The sequence below is a fragment of the Littorina saxatilis genome, linkage group LG3 (genome assembly GCF_037325665.1).
Source record: "Littorina saxatilis isolate snail1 linkage group LG3, US_GU_Lsax_2.0, whole genome shotgun sequence".
NCBI lineage: Eukaryota > Metazoa > Mollusca > Gastropoda > Littorinimorpha > Littorinidae > Littorina > Littorina saxatilis.
In genome coordinates this window covers 12,115,029-12,133,103 of record NC_090247.1, presented here as the reverse complement: position 1 = coordinate 12,133,103, position 18,075 = coordinate 12,115,029, and the positions used below count along the sequence as shown (strand labels likewise).

General features: G+C 43.7%; 1 protein-coding gene across 1 annotated transcript in view; it reads left to right on the top strand.

Annotated features, from left to right (window-relative positions):
• The first annotated feature begins 2,090 nt into the window (after window positions 1–2,090).
• LOC138961099 (uncharacterized) overlaps window positions 2,091–18,075 on the top strand; it is a 28,368-nt gene continuing 12,383 nt past the window's right edge. The window contains exons 1-11 of the mRNA XM_070332697.1: window positions 2,091–2,589; window positions 3,348–3,852; window positions 4,268–4,390; window positions 5,329–6,751; window positions 8,238–8,432; window positions 11,011–11,163; window positions 11,672–11,852; window positions 13,785–13,943; window positions 14,633–14,791; window positions 15,038–15,239; window positions 17,545–17,723. Coding sequence (XP_070188798.1) covers window positions 2,091–2,589; window positions 3,348–3,852; window positions 4,268–4,390; window positions 5,329–6,751; window positions 8,238–8,432; window positions 11,011–11,163; window positions 11,672–11,852; window positions 13,785–13,943; window positions 14,633–14,791; window positions 15,038–15,239; window positions 17,545–17,723 — 3,778 coding nt within the window. The remainder of the gene's footprint in view (window positions 2,590–3,347; window positions 3,853–4,267; window positions 4,391–5,328; window positions 6,752–8,237; window positions 8,433–11,010; window positions 11,164–11,671; window positions 11,853–13,784; window positions 13,944–14,632; window positions 14,792–15,037; window positions 15,240–17,544; window positions 17,724–18,075) is intronic.

Sequence of the window (18,075 nt, the reverse complement as noted above, 5' to 3'; positions counted from 1 at the left end):
CTTATGAGTTTTAACAGAATTCCAATGCTTTTCGTACATTTGTCTTTCTTCAAAAGGTAACTTTTTGATTTTTTCTTTTTCTAGACTTCGTTTGTTTAATCCCTTTTTGGGGGAAGGGGCTTCCTGTGAAGACGAACTTTTTCTTTTGGACCCAGCGACTGTCGGCGCTGGTGGTGGAGGTGTCCGACTCGCAACATCTTGGCAGTTTTTGGTTTTTTCATGCCGAGCAAGGCCGTGTTTTCTGCTAAACGACTTGCCGCACATAGCACAGAGAAAAGGTCTGGCTTTGTTATGGGCTTCGTTAACATGAGCGTTAAGGTTGTAGTTTTGTGTAAAAACCTGTTCACAGTGCGGGCATTGGTTACGCTGCAATAAAAAAAAACTATGTCTGAACTACAAAAAAAAAACAATATCAAAAAAAAATCTTACATAAAAACATTTATTTTTCTAAAAAGCTATGTCTGAGAAAAAAGTAACACGCTACTTTATTTTTTTTTATCTTTACAAAAACAAAATCAACTTACCAAATCTGTTGAGGCCGGTTGTGGCGTTGTGTTAGCGTCACTGCTGCTGCTGCTGTTGGTCGCCATAGTTGTTTTTGTTCACCACCACCCACTTGTAAAGTCGAAGAGACACTCAAGAGTTAGCCCCAGAAGAAGTTTATTTATACCCCCCTCTTTGCCCGCATCACCGCCGTATTCTAACTACGCGTTTCTATTTTTAGGTGCTGACCAATCAACAAGTTCTAACATGTTTAGGTCTTGCGTATCTGTGGTGCAATAACTCAGGCGTAAGCACCCAATGACCCCCTCTGGAGGTTTACCGGAGAGGGGGCTCCGCGAAGCGCAGGGATACCGTTTAGTCTGACACCCTTACTCTGACACCCCCCCTGACAGGGCACCAAACTACATAGCTATTAAAGAGAGAGGGCTCCGCGAAGCGCAGAGAAAGTGTGAATGTGTGTGTGTGTGTGTGTGTGTGTGTGTGTATGTGTGTGTGTGTGTGTGTGTGTGTGTGTGTGTGTGTGTGTATGTGTGTGTGTGAGTTAGTTTTGAATATAAAATTTAAAGTAGATGTTTGGTTTTTTTAAATTAATAAATAAAGATAAGGATAGGATCTTAGTTTAGTATGTGAAAATGGATCCAAGGTGGAAACATCCTTTTACCTGTGTGATTGCCGGTCCCACAGGGAGTGGGAAGACTCATTTTGTCAAACAATATTTGAATCACTTACAAGATATGATGACACCCCCTCCAGAGGAATTGATTTGGTGTTATGGGGCGTGGCAGTCTGGTTACAATGAGATGAGACATGTGACGTTTGTGGAGGGTTTACCCGACGTGGAACAGTGGACAGGGGTCAAAAGGCGACTGGTCATCATTGATGATTTGATGAGTGAGACAAACGACAAGGTCACACAACTATTCACCAAAGAAAGTCATCATCGGAATCTGAGTGTAATGTATATTGTACAGAACCTGTTCGGAAAAAACAAAGAGCAGAGGACGATCAGTTTGAACAGTCACTACCTGGTGGTGTTTAAAAACCCACGGGATGCTTCACAGATCAACCATCTGGCCAAGCAGATGTACCCTGGGAAGCTAAAGTATGTCCAAGAGGCATTTAAAAATGCGACTTCTATGCCTCACGGTTATTTGCTGTTTGACTTGCGACAAGAGACACCCGATCATCTTCGTCTGAGAACAAAACTTTTCCCACCAGAGCACCCTGTAGTGTACCTTCAAAAATAACCATGTCTACACGCCTGAAGAGAAATGTACCCATGTTGCGATTGTTGTGTGGGGCTAAGCCTGCCGTGATTAAGGCCGTATTGAAAGGAGCTTCTCCAGATTTGATCCATGCGTTGTGCGAGTGCTCCCTGAACATCTTAAAAGGCCATGTGCAGCTGACGCCCGCACAGAAGAAACGGTTGTCTCGACACAAACAGAACCTACGGGTCTTAGCCAAAAAAACAACATCTGTCAAACATCGAAAGCAAATCCTGCAGAAAGGCGGTTTTCTTCAGGCTCTTTTGAACCCTGTGCTAGGTATTGTATCTGGCTTGCTCGGGACCCTGGGTCTCTGATGCGATGGAGCATACCAAAAAGATGATTTTGATTGAGCCACGTGTGTTGGACTCTTTGCGGGACTCTGCAGGTGGACCTCCAGTACCTGATGCCACCTCACAAAGTTTGAAGGACATGGATCAAGTGATGCGGGGTATTTTAGACAAGAAGGATGTGGACAAACATGAAAAAGCAGACTCCTACCAACAAGTCTTGTGGCGGTTTCTTAAGCGTGTTGAAGAATATAAAAACAAACCTCTTGGAAGAGTGGAGATAGCACAACCCTCAAAACAACCTTTGACAGAACTAAATGAGGTCGAGAAACCTCAGGACCTAGCTAGGGTAGAAAAACGAGTGTTGGAGAGTGTGCCGAAAACCTTGAAGAAGAAGGCTCAGTTGCTTTTGGATATAACCAAGGACAGTTCTGACATCAAGTGGAATGATCAAGGGCAGCTCGTGTACCAGGGACAGACAGTAGAAGGAACCAACATGGCTGATCTGGTGAATGATGCTCTTCGTTACCGTAAAAATGCACCTGATCCTCAAGGGTGGGAAGTGTTTGCAAAAGGTTTAAAAGCGGTTAATGCCCCTCGTGAACTCATTGGTCACACAGGGCGATGGGAGTGGATGCACAGCGAGGGTGGTGATAGAGGAAGACCACCCACCAGGACAAAAAGAAGAAGAAGAAGAATTGTGACTCCTTCCTCAGCATCTCCTTCTGCAGAAAGAGTATCATTTCCTTCTCCATCGCCCAAGAAGAAGACGTGGCTATCTTATTCTTGAGCAGAATGCCAGTGAAAAAGAAAAAAGTCGCTGAGAAGCTGCGACGTCGATATTATGAAAGTCAACTCCCTGGAAGTTTGGGTGGAGTGGAGGCTTTGAGAAGAACCACCAGACAAGAACAAAAACAAGTTGAAAAGTGGTTGACTTTTCAAGACACCTATACACTACACAAACCTGTGCGGCGAAAGTTTACTCGTCGTCGTATTATCGTGGGTGGCATAGATCATCAGTGGCAAGCAGATTTGATTGATGTTAGAGCGCTGAGAAAAGACAATGACGGGTTTACCTACCTACTCACATGTATTGATGTGCTGAGCAAACACGCGTGGGTGGTGCCTTTGAAGGACAAAACAGGGGCCTCTCTGGTGACAGCCTTCAAAAGCATTTTTGTCCGAGGTCGTCAACCCCTGAGACTACAAACAGATAAGGGTAGCGAATTTAAAAACAAGGTGTTCCAGGATTTTTTGGACAAAACAAAAGTACACTTTTTTGTGACAGAAAATGATGACATTAAAGCCTCAATGGCGGAGCGCTTCAACCGTACCTTGAAAGACAAACTGTGGAGGTATTTCACCAGAACAAGTTCAGTGAGGTATGTGGAAGTCTTGGCTAAGCTGGTGCGTGGTTACAATCATTCCTACCACCGCAGTATTAAGAAAGCTCCTGCTGACGTAACCATCGCTAATCAGGAGGAAGTGTGGCAACGGTTGTATGGTGGTCCAACTCTCTCCAAACCACCTAAACTGAATATAGGAGACCGTGTGCGAATCAGCAAGACGAGAAGAGTCTTTAAAAAAGGTTATATGCCTTCTTGGACAGAGGAACTCTTTACCATCAGTCAAGTCAAGACAACCACACCCGTGACCTATGTGCTGAAAGATGATCACGGAGAAGAACTGTTGGGGACTTTTTATGAACAGGAACTGCAGAAAGTGGGGGAGAAAGAAATATACCGCATTGAAGCTGTTTTGGAACAACGCCCTGGAAAAGGCAAACAGAAAGAGTATTTAGTCAAATGGCTCGGCTATGACCCGTCATTCAATTCTTGGATTCCACAGACGGCACTGACCCCCTACACGGACTAGCTTCAGTGGTTCTGATGGAGGAAACTCAGAAGATTAATACGCCTCTGGATGAACCAGACAGTGTTGTTAAGCGACCAAGAACATCCAAGCTGTGGCGTGTATTTGGACGTCGTGTCCCTCGGAGCGAGATTGTCTTCCTTTGTCAGATGCTCCTTATTTATGTGGTGATTGGAGTGTCTCTGTTCAATCTGACAACCGGTCGCGGACCGGATAACTTGTGGGTGGCCCTACTGGGAAGTTGTCTCGGCTACGTACTTCCTAATCCTTCCATTGATCCACCCTTGGTACAGTAACAACGTCTTCACTCATCATGTTCTACCTGACACTCCCCAGCAACAGCTCCTTGCAGCACTACCCTGACAACAACGCGAGTCACTACTACACAAAACTACCTCAAACAATTGACCTGGGCACCGACTACGAGTGTGGGTTGGCTGAGATTCAGTTTAACAACTCGTATGTAAATGTGGAAAAAGACACGTGTCAGTTTCGAATTTGTGTCCCATTAGGTGTTGTTATTTCTTGTGATACTCTAGTTTTACCAGAGGGGTTGTATGATTCACCTGCTTTTTTTATAGACTCACTAAACCAGCTCTTGGTTGATGTAAGTCTTACGCACTATGTAAGGTTTTATTACACCAAAGCAGCAAAAAAAGTACGTGTTAAATTACTCAAAAATATCTCGCTGTGGATGAGCCCCGAGTTGATGAGAATTTTGAAAACAGATGTCACCCAACAAAGCATCATAGGCCCTGGTCACTTTGACGGTAAAGCTATGATGGACTTACATCAAGATTTTCACGCAATATACGTGTACTGCGATTTGGTGCGCGAAAGAGTGGTCGGAGACACATTAGTCCCATTGTTGCGGACGGTGCCGATTAAAAAGAAGACTGAAGAAGTCGTTCATCATATATTTGAAAAACCCCATTACATGCCACTGACTCGTTGTCAGTTCAACACGGTGGAAATGCTTTTAACAACGGACACGGGAAAACCTATCGCATTTGAGCAAGGGAAGACGGTCGTGACGCTTCATTTTCGTCGTAGACGCACCGACCATTTGTAAAAGATGGTTCGTCTAACCCCTTTCCAGGGCAGTGGAAAACTCTATGAAGATTATTACTGCAGCCAGGTCGGCCACGGTCTCCCCGTGTTTGTAGGAGGAAGAAACTACAGAGGTCATGGCATTGGCAATCTCTTAGGGGGTATTGGTCGAGCCCTTGTACCTCTTTTGAGAAGTGGTGGAAAAGCTCTGCTGAAAGAGGGGGCTAGGACAGGTATGCAGGTGGCTCAGGATGTACTGTCTGGGCGTAGTGTTAAGTCGTCACTCCAGCAGAGAGCTAGCAATGCAGGGAAGCGATTATTTCACCAAGCCGTGGGTCGAGTGACAGGCACAACAGCCGCGCCACCTGGAGAACCTGCAAGGAAACGTATAAAATCATCTACACCATACCGCCAAGGTCAGACTGGGAGGCAGAAGAAGAAGAGAAGGAAGGCGACAGCAGCCGATATTTTTGGATAAGCATCATGGCGCTTGCCCACCCTCAGTCATGTGAAAGTGTACATACTGGACTGGATTTGTTTTCTGTACCCCCAACACAGACAGCTGTGCAGGAGGGAATGTTTGTAGAGTATCATCCTCTAGCTACTCTGGCCCCAGGAGCCCCTATTGAGTTTGCCATCAGTGGTGCCACATCCGAGTACCTGGATCTAAGCAACACGTATCTCCATGTGCGAGCTAAAATCACCAAAGCAGACGGAACAAACTTGGAGGCTGACTCCCCTGTGGCTCCTGTCAACTACTGGATGCACAGCCTGTTTTCCCAGGTGGATATCAGTCTCAATGATACTTTGGTGACCAATTCAGAGAACACCTACCCCTACCGTGCCTACATTGAAGCCACCCTCAACTATGGACGAGAAGCCAAGAAAAGTCACCTCACCAGTGCCATGTATTACCGAGATAGTTCCAACCACCTGGATGATACAGCAGGGGATGACAACTGGGGTTTGAAGGTACGGCGTGAGCAAACCATGCGGAGCAGAGAGGCAGACATGATGGGGCGACTTCATGCTGACATCATGCACCAGGAACGCTACATGATGAACGGCGTGGACGTGAAGATCAGACTCATTCCTTCCAAGAACATCTTCCACCTGATGTCTCCTGACCCCTTTCAGGGTTTCCGCAGTGTCATTACACATGCCTCCCTGTTTGTTCGCAAAGTCAAGTTGAACCCTGCTGTGAGCCTCGCTCACGCCAAAGCACTGGAAAAAGGCACGGCCAAGTATCCTTTGAAAAGGGTCGTGGTAAAGACTTTCTCCATTCCCACAGGCAACCACAGTGCTGTGCAGGACAACTTGTTTCTGAGTCAGACACCCAACCGCCTGGTGATTGGTTTGGTGGACAGCGCTGCTTTCAACGGACAAGCCTCACGCAATCCCTACCACTTCAAGACACAAGGATTGTCCTTTCTCAGCCTGTACCTAGACGGGAAACAGATTCCCGGCAAACCCCTGACACCGAACTTTGAACAACACCAGTATGTGAGGTCATTCTTCAGTCTCATGACGTCTACGGGTGTCGCCAACAAAGATGCGGGATCTTACATGGAGCTGCGTGATTTTGAACTGGGGTATGCTATCTACAGTTTTGACCTGAGTCCCAGTCTTCTGGATGGAGATCAGTTTGAACTGGTGAAAAGCGGTGCCCTGCGTCTGGAGCTGAAGTTCAACCAAGCCCTTCCAGCGCCTGTGATGGTGATTGTGTATGGTGAAATGGACAGCATGATCGAGATTGATCGCTCTCGCCAGGTCCTGACTGATTTTGCACTATGAACAGCAAAGACATTAGCCGAGTGTTGGGGAGAGACATTCATACCCGACGTGTGTTTCGAGGTGTGTTTCCCAGAGACAGACTCCCACGACAGGTGAATACGCGACGCCCAAGCGCTTTTGTCATCAATACAGATCGCAGTACAGGACCGGGAGAACACTGGGTGTGTGTCTGGTTTGATGGACTGGGACAAGCGGAATATTTTGATAGTTTTGGTTTACCACCCGTGCACCCCGCCATTGAAAACTTTATGCTGAAACACAGTTCAGCCCACGTGTACAACCCACGTCTTTTGCAAGACTTGACGAGTTCAGCCTGTGGCTTGTATGTATTGTACTATGTTTTGATGAAAAGCCGCGGAGCCAGTTTATTTCGAACGCTTCGTGTGTTTTCTCCCAACAGACTTTGGAGTAATGATCGAAGAGTATGGTTTTTGGTCCAACAGCTAAGAAGAAACTGAGGTCGCGTGCATCGTCTTTTGTTTAGGTCTGTAAACTGTTTTATTTCTTTTATTGGGTGTGTTTTGTGTGTGTATGTGTCTATATAAGAAGAAGGGGCGGAATCATCACCACCACTTTCATCTCGTACCCACCAAAGTAGAGAGAGGGTTAGAAGAGTGCTAGTAAGAAAAGAGAGGTACACAAAACAAAAAAAAAGTCATGCTGGAGACGGCCAGTCCCTCTTTAGAACAGATGTTGGAAGAATTGGAGGCTGGTATTCTCAAAGTTAAAGATCACCTGCGAAACAGTTTGTTCTTGATGTTTGTTAGTGAGTTAAAACGCGATGTTTGCAAACGCCTTGAAGAAAAAAAGAGAGAAGAAAAAGACTATTCAACACGGTGGACTGTTGACGCCATTAGAACCGTCGCAGATAAAATCTGGGAACACCTAAATCGAGACAAAATTCTTAGTCGTTGGAATGTAGCATTACCCAAGACACATCCAGACGGGGTCTCCTGGTGGTGTTTGCGAGTTGTTGTGTGGAAGTGGACAGAAACGACAGCGTTTCGAAAAAGGGTTATCACTCATGTGACTGAACAACTGCTCTGTGAGTGATGCAACAGAGTGAAAAACGACATAGCATCCCACGTGACCTTAGGCTAACCCAGTGTGGACCCGTTAAAACCAGAATAATCAAGATGTACATGAACCACGAGTGTGTATATAAGACAGGCCGGATGTAAAAAGACCACTACAGAGGATTTTTGCGGAGTCGATCATGTCTTCAGGGACCATGAAGCAGCCACCACAGCCGGCTACACGCTACCCGCTAGGTGGAAGCCTTTTTGCCTCAGTAAAAACGTGGAGAGGGGATGTAAAAATCCATATTCGCCACTATGCTGTTCCTACCCGCACCAAAGGTGGGCGTGTTGTCCCCACCCAAAGAGGAGTCACCCTGGACTTGAAAAAGTTTCAGAAACTGCTTAGAGTGCAGAAAAAACTCAAAGAAGACTTCCACCAACAGGTATCTTCTCTGTCACCCACAGAGGAGAAGCAGGAGAAAAAACATCCGAAAAATCACACAGAGTATCCGCCGTCAGACTACTACTGTTCAACACCATCAACCACAGCCACGGCTTCGACACAAAGCGAGGAATACCCTCAGCAGCTACAGCGACCCCTGTATTCCACATGTCCAGCTTACTGTCCTGTCACAACCGTAAATCCTCTTCCTGTGACACCAAGAAGTGGTTATGAAGTTGACAACTAATCCGGGGACCACCTCGTTCCTTTAAATTGACAATCATGATTTGGATTTTTTTTATTTTTTTTTTTTATTTTTTTTTTTAATGTATGTGTATACAAAAATGTTAATTTTTTTTTAATATTTTTAATATTCAAAAGACTGCTGTCACTTTTATAATAAAATGATCATATTGGAAAAGTTAATAACTATGTGTCTGTATAACTCTTGAATGCTACCGTGAGCAGTTTTATGTATTGTTTTGTTACTCTTTACGTCTGACTTTTTTACCTTCTTGTTTGGAAGTACTTGTGTAAACGCGCGCGCATGTGCGTGTGTGTGTATGTGTGTATGTGTGTATGTGTGTGTGTGTGTGTGTGTGTGTGTGTGTGTGTGTGTTTGTGCGTGTGTGTGTGATCGGAGGTGTGTGTGTGTGTGTGTGTGTGTGTTTGCACTTACATTTTATTCCCACCACACATATAATCCTACCTCTTACATAGTCTATCAACAACAAAATTTAAAAAAATTAAACAGTGTGTGATCGGAAGTGTGTGTGTGTGTGTGTGTGTGTGTGTGTGTGTGTGTGTGTGTGTTTGCACTTACATTTTATTCCCACCACACATATAACCCTACCTCTTACATAGTCTATCAACAACAAAATTTAAAAAAATTAAACACCGCAACAACGAAGAAAATAAATATCAAAAACAAAATAATACCTATCTTATCTGGTGTACCTATCAAAACCTTGTATGTAGAACAACCGTTTCTATTTTTAGTGCTGACCAATCAACAAGGTCTAACATGTTTAGGTCTTGCATCTCTGTGGTGCAATGCTCAGACGTGATCAGTCTCTAACCTAACATTATGTATGACTGACTGTAGAACAACTCGTGTTCGGTGTAAAATGTACCTCCGATGTTTATAACACCCACATAAAAAACAACAATCTGAGTCTACTTGTTAAAACTTTTGTTATATGTGTACATCAGCTCCCATCCCTCTCATCAGTCGAGCTAACTTCCACACCCACCCCACACCATTTGTCTAGCACTAATCTAAGCATTAAAACCTAATCAACCCTCGGGGTAGGCAAACCACCTCCTATTAAACTTCTCTAACCGCTGGCCACCTCTGGTGGTTTTATCGGCGAAGGGGCTCCGCAAAGAGTAGGGATACCATTTTTATTACCTTATCCTGACACCTCCCCTGACAGGGCACCAAACTACATAGCTATTAAAGAGAGAGGGCTCCGCGAAGCGCGGAGAAAATGGGAGGGGATTACTGTCAATAGAAAGGAGGCGGCTCAGTAACCCAGCCGCGTTAAGCACCAATAAAAAAAGGCCGGGGGGGCAGTAATCCTGTCATTACCCCAGCTGGAGTGGTCATTAGTATCGAGCAACAGGTACAGGCACATGAAATCACATGACAAAATATAAAACTCAATAAACCGTTTAAACGCAATCCCTCTTTATCACTACTTAAACACAGGCACCTTAACCTATCACTTTATGATGGACCCTACCCTTGCGCATTGCGCATTGCGCCGAGGCATGAGGCATACCTTTTCCTTACTACTCACATCAAGCTGACACTTCATATATAGTGTGTGCGGCGACAGAAAATATAGATTTTGATAGAGTTTATCCAATGCTCTATTCTTAAAGCCATATGTACTCGATGACTATACACGCTAATTGCTTTACCAACAGCTGGAGACATGCTAAATTAAGTTCCCTGCAACATATTGTGGTCTATGACCCCTTCAATGTTGAGATATGTTAATTTTCATTTTGATCTGGATCGTCCTATTTATAGATTTGGCAACACATGCGCTGTTGACGCAAGGGAGAGAACTCCGTGTCGTTGTTGACATCCTCACTTTTTCAGAGGCTAGAACAAGCTGAAATGCACGTATATGGTCCGCGCATGACGACATATCGTCATTATATGGTCTTATGGTGCGTTTGACATCGATTGTGGGCAAACTATACTTTGTAAACACGGGAGTAAGTTAGTAAGCCTATAAAGGTGAATCTGCCTTGGATTCAAGAAAGGCCTAAGAATGAACTCAAAAAACGAGATGCCTGCACAATTTTTGGGGGTTGATCAAGTCATCTTACGTATTTTTTAGTAAATGCATGAACATAGTTACTTTGATCTTTCAGCTCACCTTACTTTTGTTATATATATATATGTTACAGTAAATTCATCAAACCAGTCAATTTGTAAATTCACTCCGTAAATTTACCAATTTACTGAAAAATTCAGGAAATTTACAAATTTACTGAGTTTGACACCCAGGAAATTTACAAATTTACTGAAAATTTCAGTAAATTTACAAATTTACTGGTTTGATGAATTTACTGTAACATATATATATATACACAAACATTAATCAGTATGCTCTTTAGGCTTCATACTTTTATTTTCTAAATTAGTCGGCTGTGTTTTATCTACTGGTGTTTTCACAAGAAAGCACCATACCTCACCCAAAAACTTAGCATGGTTTGCATAATTTACAATACCCTAATTGATAACTGTGGTTTTACAGGTGATTTGTGGGCAAGTTACAAGACGTCGAAAGAGGGAGTTGCGAAAACATCCCAGGTTTCGTCGAAACACCCCTTCCCACTACATACGGGTCTCCTTCGAGATTGTCGTCGACTATGAGGAGGAAACCAGGACAAGCAGTGAGCAATATGACGTTAGTATTCAGTTAATTACTTTGAAAAATTATCTGTCCACAGATTTGTAATGACCTTATTGTCAGTATTGTGAGAGGATTAAACAAACGAGGGTTTGTCGCAACTATCTTTTGCGACGAGAATAACCCAGGACTTTTAATTTTCGTCAGCTGCAGTCGCGCTAAGCCATTCCCTGGAAAAAAAAGTTCTGTCAATGTTGTGTAGTTTTTTTTTTGCAGATCTTGCAAACCCGGGATCACAAAGGGGGGGGGGGGGGTGGGGGTGGGGGGTACTGCAAAATTCCGAGGAAGAATCCTGCTTGGCAATTAAAGTAATCAGGTGCACCCACATTTGAAATATTACAAGAATGTGGCCGAGGGGATGTGTCTGTAAATTCCGATTTGTTGTAATGTCATTGGCCAACTGTGTGTAACTGAGTGTTTTCAATAAACAGATAAACAAAAAAATAAGCAAACAAATCACAGTAGCTTGAATGAAAACTGTGAATACATTTCGTCTGTTTTGCAGGAATTTGAGATGATCAAAAAACAAGTGTACGACAAGTTGAAGACTGACGCCAGCAGTGGGCAGCTGGACATCGGCTCGCTGACCGCTCACGAATACACCGTTGGCTTTCCCAAAACGGCCGCCGAATGTCCTGTTGGCACAGCTTTTGTCGAAGACGCCACTAGCAAGAAGTTATCCTGTGGTAAGTTTCCAGGCGTAATGTTATTTAGTACTTTAAGGTATAGTCCTAAACGGCTCGGCTAGGGGCTAGGCTTTTACATGGGGTCGTGAACACATACCAAAATCAAACAGCTTGGGTCCTTTCTGTGAAGAGTGACAGTCTTTTGATGAACGAATTTCTTGAAAGCTACTAGTGTCAGTCTGCAGAATCAATTCATCAGAACAATTAAGCCCCTGCAGAGGAAGCAGTGAAGCCAGGGCAGATCTGGAATGGTAAGCAGAACTGTTTCCAGGGGAATTGGACCAGGACTATTCAGGGCCGGACCCAGGGGGGGTTCCAGGGGTTCCAGAACCCCACCCCTGGTAAAAGCATGTACCTTGCTTTGACTTTTACTAGTTTTAGCACCAAAACAATGCTGCTCTTAACCCTCAAAACAAGGCACAGAATGCACCAGATTGCACAGATTTTAACCGTTTTTCAAAAAATTTCCGGGGGGGAAAAAGCATGTACCTTGCTTTGACTTTTACTAGTTTTAGCACCGAAACAATGCTGCTCTTAACCCTCAAAACAAGGCCCAGAATGCACCAGATTGCACAGATTTTAACCGTTTTTCACAAATTTTCCGGGGGAGCATGCCCCCGGACCCCCCTAGTTCGCGCGCCTGCAAACTTGTGGCTTCGCCACTTCGCTGATTTGCCCCCCCAAAAAAGGAGGAACCCCCCCCCCCCCCTTACAACTCATTTGGTCCGGCCCTGCTATTTGTAATTATATTTGTAAGTATATTGAGGTCTCTCGTTTGACGTCACCATTCATGCGTACCCGCCCTTGGCTTTCAAATCAGCGGCGCATGACTTGCAGATATGCCGTCAGTACACACTGTCTAGGCTTTTTTGTAAGCGCACTCAAGAATCGCCGCTGAAGTATGAAAACGACAACCCTCAAAAGTGCTTGGGATTCGCAGCTGCTGTTGCGGGGAAACGGTTCGAGTCAATCGAACGATTTATCAGAAGTCTAAAATAGTTATATTTTACTTGGGTGGTTTTAGAAGTACAGGGTGACCCAAAAAAAAGAGTACCCAAACAAAATTGAATAACTTTGTCAATTTTAACTTTTTGTTCTTTCTTTTTGAGGTGAGTCAAGCTAATCCACTGCATGGTTGGATGAAATAAAAGTTGTTCTCACAATGAAATATACTAATGATCAACGGACGTTTTGCATAGAGACCTATTTTCGCACAAAATCATACAGAGATGTGCAAGTACAGTTCCAGAGACACTTCGGTCAGCGCGATTTCTATCTTTGGGGGTTCCTGAAAGACAACATCTACAGGAACAACCCACAGACAATCACAGAACTCAAGAGAGCCATCACAATTCAACCATTCGCGGAATCTCGCAACAGGAGTGTGTGCGGGTGATTGATAACTTTGCGCGGCGAGTTCAAGTTTGCCTGCAGCGGCGTTTGGAGCATGTTCTGTAGAATGAGCATAACTTTCCTGAAAGACAAGCTAGAACGCTAAAATTTTCTGTGCAAATCATGCAGAGGCTACTTGTGTGTGTAAATAAATTTTATGCATGAAGATTGCTTTATTTTTGTTCAATTTATGACGTTTTGTTTGGGTACTCTTTTTTTTTGGGGTCACCCTGTAATGTAGTACGGAGAATCTTCAACTTCAAAAGTAAAACACACACTTCGCATTATTATTGTTTAAAGTCAAATGCACACTCATTTTCGAAGGCTTTTCGATCAAATAGCTGACCCAAAACACAAAAATCCTCTGATACATCTTATCAGGAATGCTGGCCTATGATTGACCTCGTTTTCACCATAACAATTCATTATACTTGCTTGGACATGATATTCTCTTCTTCCTGTTGCTTGGACAAATATAAACTACGCAAACCGTACTGTAATCAGGCTTTTGAAGAATTACGGTATGCTGTTTTTGTACAGTGGGTTGTTCCAAAGGCTTTTACCTGTCCGACGCCGGTCTGTGCCAGCAATGTGAGGTGGGCAGTTTCTCTGAGGTGGACAACGCCACGTCATGCACCCGCTGCCCTGCTGGATGGTCCACTCCTACCGCGGGCAGTGCTTCCAGCCAGCACTGTGAAGGTAACATCTCTAACGGCACATGACTCCTTCTTGTGAAAACAGGTCTTCTCGCAATATCAGGTCTGACCGGGATTTCAAATGGGATAAGACCATCCCACTTGGCCACATGTCAGACATTAACATCCTGATGGTTTACAGGGGCGGATCACATCATTTTAAAGGGGGGTGTTTCCAAATTTCTTTTAGGGACAATTCGACGACGAGAAACGTTTAGTTGAGGGCGCGAAGCGTTCGAACCTCCTTGGGGGTGCGGGGGCATGCCAGCTCGGTTCGGGGGCATGCCCCCCCCCCCTCCGGAAAATGTTTGATAAAAATCATGGAAAATGGAGCAATCTCGTGTAATCTGAGCCATCAGTTTTTCTTTATTTTCAAATGTTTGTATTAATTTTTTTATTATTTTTTCTAGGCAAGGGGGGGGGGGGGGGGTAGGGATTCCGGAAACCCCCAGAAACCCCCCCTGGATCCGCCCCTGGTTTACTATCCACACTGGAATTATTTTTATGAATGGAATATCGTCAGTCGCCCACCTCTGTCACAGATATACATCAGCACACCAAGACGTACAGACATCGGACAGAGTTGCTTAACTCAAAGGCTTTATTTTCGTAAAGTAAAGTTCAGAAAGAAGGAAAACACAACACCAATACGCATTTATGATTTAAATATTCATTTCTTTCTTTTCTTTTCAGAGGGGTGTAGGGGAGGCAACTTCTCTCCGCGGGGTTTTGCCCCGTGCCAACCATGTCCGCCAGGACAGTTTCAGTCACGTGACGGGGCCACGACCTGTGACCTTTGCCCTCCAAGCACTTGGACCAACGGCAGAGCATCAGACCTTAAACAGTGTCTCCGTAAGTTTATCTAATGTCAGTCTCTAACTAAAATACAACCCCCATTTCCCTCCCTACCACCCCTGTTTAAAGGTGTTATATTTAAGGAGACATTTTGTGAATTTTGTTCTGACGGATTGGACTTTGAAAAAATCAAAAGACATTTTATGTGCTGTCATTTAGATACTCCTGCAATTTTTTGCACGAAAATGCTATTATAGCTATGCCAATACTGAAACAATCTTTATAAGTGGTAATATATTTCAGCGGCCGATGCTCATCTTCCCCCAAACAAGGGTCTGTCGGTATCTGCAGATGCACCGCTTGCGTCGCTTCACTTTGCTTGCTTCCTCCACCTGGACAACATGACTATGCTGACTGTAAACCTCACCTTCAACAAAAGCGGTGTGAATCGTCTTGTGGTGTACGTCAGAACGAATGATGACTTGATACCAGCAGGCGAAGAAAGGTAGTGAAGCTGCATACTTAATGTTGACACTCACTTTATCTCTCTCTCTCTCTCTCTCTCTCTCTCTCTCTCTCTCTCTCTCTCTCTCTCTCTCTCTCTCTCTCTCTCTCTCTCTCTCTCTCTCTCTCTCTCTCTCTCTCTCTCTCTCTCTCTCTCTCTCTCTCTCTCTCTCTCTCTCTCTCTCTCTCTCTCTCTCTCTCTCTCTCTCTCTCTCTCTCTCCCCTGTCCCTGAATGTAAATCTAAGATTTTAAGTGCAATCTTTATTTACATGTCAAACGGAAATCTATGATTTCGGGTTGGCAAGCTCTTCAGCTTCGGTCCGAGTTTAACTAAAGTTGTGGTTTGATCAAGTTCTAGTCAATAAGTCGACGAAAACGTCTGTTTTGTTCTGCCCCTTATGTACATTCTTTTGCTTTTATCATTATACCTAATCCTCTTTTGACTCTATCCTTTGCCGTATCTGTTCCCTCCTCTTGGTGTGAACATGTTTCAAGTTGTATCCGCCATCATGTTTATTTGTGCTTAGCTTAATTTTAAAGGCACAGTAAGCCTCCCGTAAACCATCACTGAGCTCCCCGAGCCTCTACATACAGTGCATGCTTACTTCCATTTGAACGCTCGCCGAACGGGAACATCCTGGCTACTTTCTGTCGAGAGTGAGACATTTTGAAAGAATTTATTTTCGTGGACTATCCGAACGGACTATCAGGCGCCTCGTTTTGATGCTATACCTAACTTTTAAAATCTAAATAATAAATTGACGGCTTGTTACACAAACATTCTTAAATCATAAAAGAATCCTTTTTTTTCGTCAAGACAAGATCAGTACAATTCGAAGTTTTGAAAGTTTGAAGGGAAAAAAAGCCCGGAAACGTGTCACGCAAAACGTCTTTCTCGTAGCAGACGACGGTTCTGCATAGCGCCAGTTCCTCTGAACGTCCAACCGCCACCGCTCTAGCCGTGTGGCTTGCAGCCGTTTGTTGCGTTTTAGATTCAGAGGTACACAATAACGTGCTATTGCAGATAAGCTTACAGCGAGTCGCATTGAAATCACAAACTGACGACTAGATTTGTGAAAACAAGTCGCGTAAGGCGAAAATACAACATTTAGTCAAGCTCAGTCGAACTCACAGAATGAAACTGAACGCACTGCATTTTTTCCGCAAGACCGTACACTCGTAGCATCGTCTGTCCACCGCTCGTGGCAAAGGCAGTGAAATTAACAATCCAGAAAAGCGCGGTAGCGGTTGCGCTGAGGAGGATAGCACGCTTTTCTATATCTCTATTCTTTTTAACTCTCTGAACGTGTTTTTAATCCAAACATATCATATCTATATGTTTTTGGAATCAGGAACGGACAAGGAATACGATGAAATTGTTTTTAAATCGATTTCGGAAAATTTATTTTAATCATAATTTTTATATTTTTAATTTTCAGAGCTTGTTTTTAATCCAAATATAACATATTGATATGTTTTTGGAATCAGAAAATGATGAAGAATACGATAAACGTAATTTTGGATCGTTTTATAAAAAAATAATTTTAATTACAATTTTCAGATTTTTAATGACCAAAGTCATTAATTAATTTTTAAGCCTCCAAGCTGAAATGCAATCTCAAAGTCCGGCCTTCGTCGAAGATTGCTTGGCCAAAATTTCAATCAATTTTATTGAAAAATGAGAGTGTGACAGTGCCGCCTCAACTTTTACAAAATGCCGGATATGACGTCATCAAAGACATTTATCAAAAAAATTAAAAAAACGTCTGGGGATATCATACCCAGGAACTCTCATGAAAAATTTCATAATGATCGGTCCAGTAGTTTACTCTGAATCGCTCTACACTCACACACACACACACACACACACACACAGACACACACACACACACATACACACATACACCACGACCCTCGTTTGGATTCCCCCTCTATGTTAAACTAAATGTAAAAAAAACTTGACTAAATGTAAAAAGGAAACTGGATCACACGGGTTCACGATGGCTCAGGGGTAAGATAAACCACGCAAAAATAAATTCTTTGAAAATTGCTCGCTCTTTACGGAGTGCACCTAGGATGTTCTCAAGCGGTGAGTGTTCAAATGAAAGGGTGTTTGTACTGTGTGTAAAATCCTGACAGTGTCTGTGATGGTTTACAGGAGGCTGACTGTGCCTCCAAAGGATCCGCTAAAAAAGCATATGCTTGAGTGCAGATCGCACTCATATGTCACAATATTGCAGTTGGATTAAGTACTAGCTTTAAACCAGCAACCGTGTAACAAGAAAGAGGAATGTTTTGTTCATAGTGCAAACACTGCCGCTGTCACTGCTAAGCCCGGAGTCTGGTCCAAGCTCGAAGTAACAGTCAACCCGAGCACTGGTCACAGGAGTGACAGCTACAACAATGCCATTGTGTACAGTACACCATCACCACAGACCACCCTTCTGTCGACTGAAGTTACAATCACTACCCTGAAGGGAAGAGGTGGGTTTAGTTTACTTTTTCATTCGTGGCATTTTACGACAGTCACTAGCGGGGGTGGGGGTCTGAAATCCGAGGACATACTAGGGAAACTAGAGCATATTTTAAGGGACGTTGATAAAAACTGTTTTCAAAGTAAACTTAACAGCAGTTATTATTAAGCCTTTGACACAAAACTTAAAGATGTGTAATGAAGCGAGAGGATCATAATTATGATATGAAGAATGGCTACTGATAGAAATAACAGCTTTTACTCGCGCAGAATATCTGCAAATTGATCCTTTCTCTTTCCTCATAACTACTAAAATATAAACGGCCAGTTCGCTTTTTGGCTGGTTGGCTGGATTACCGGTTG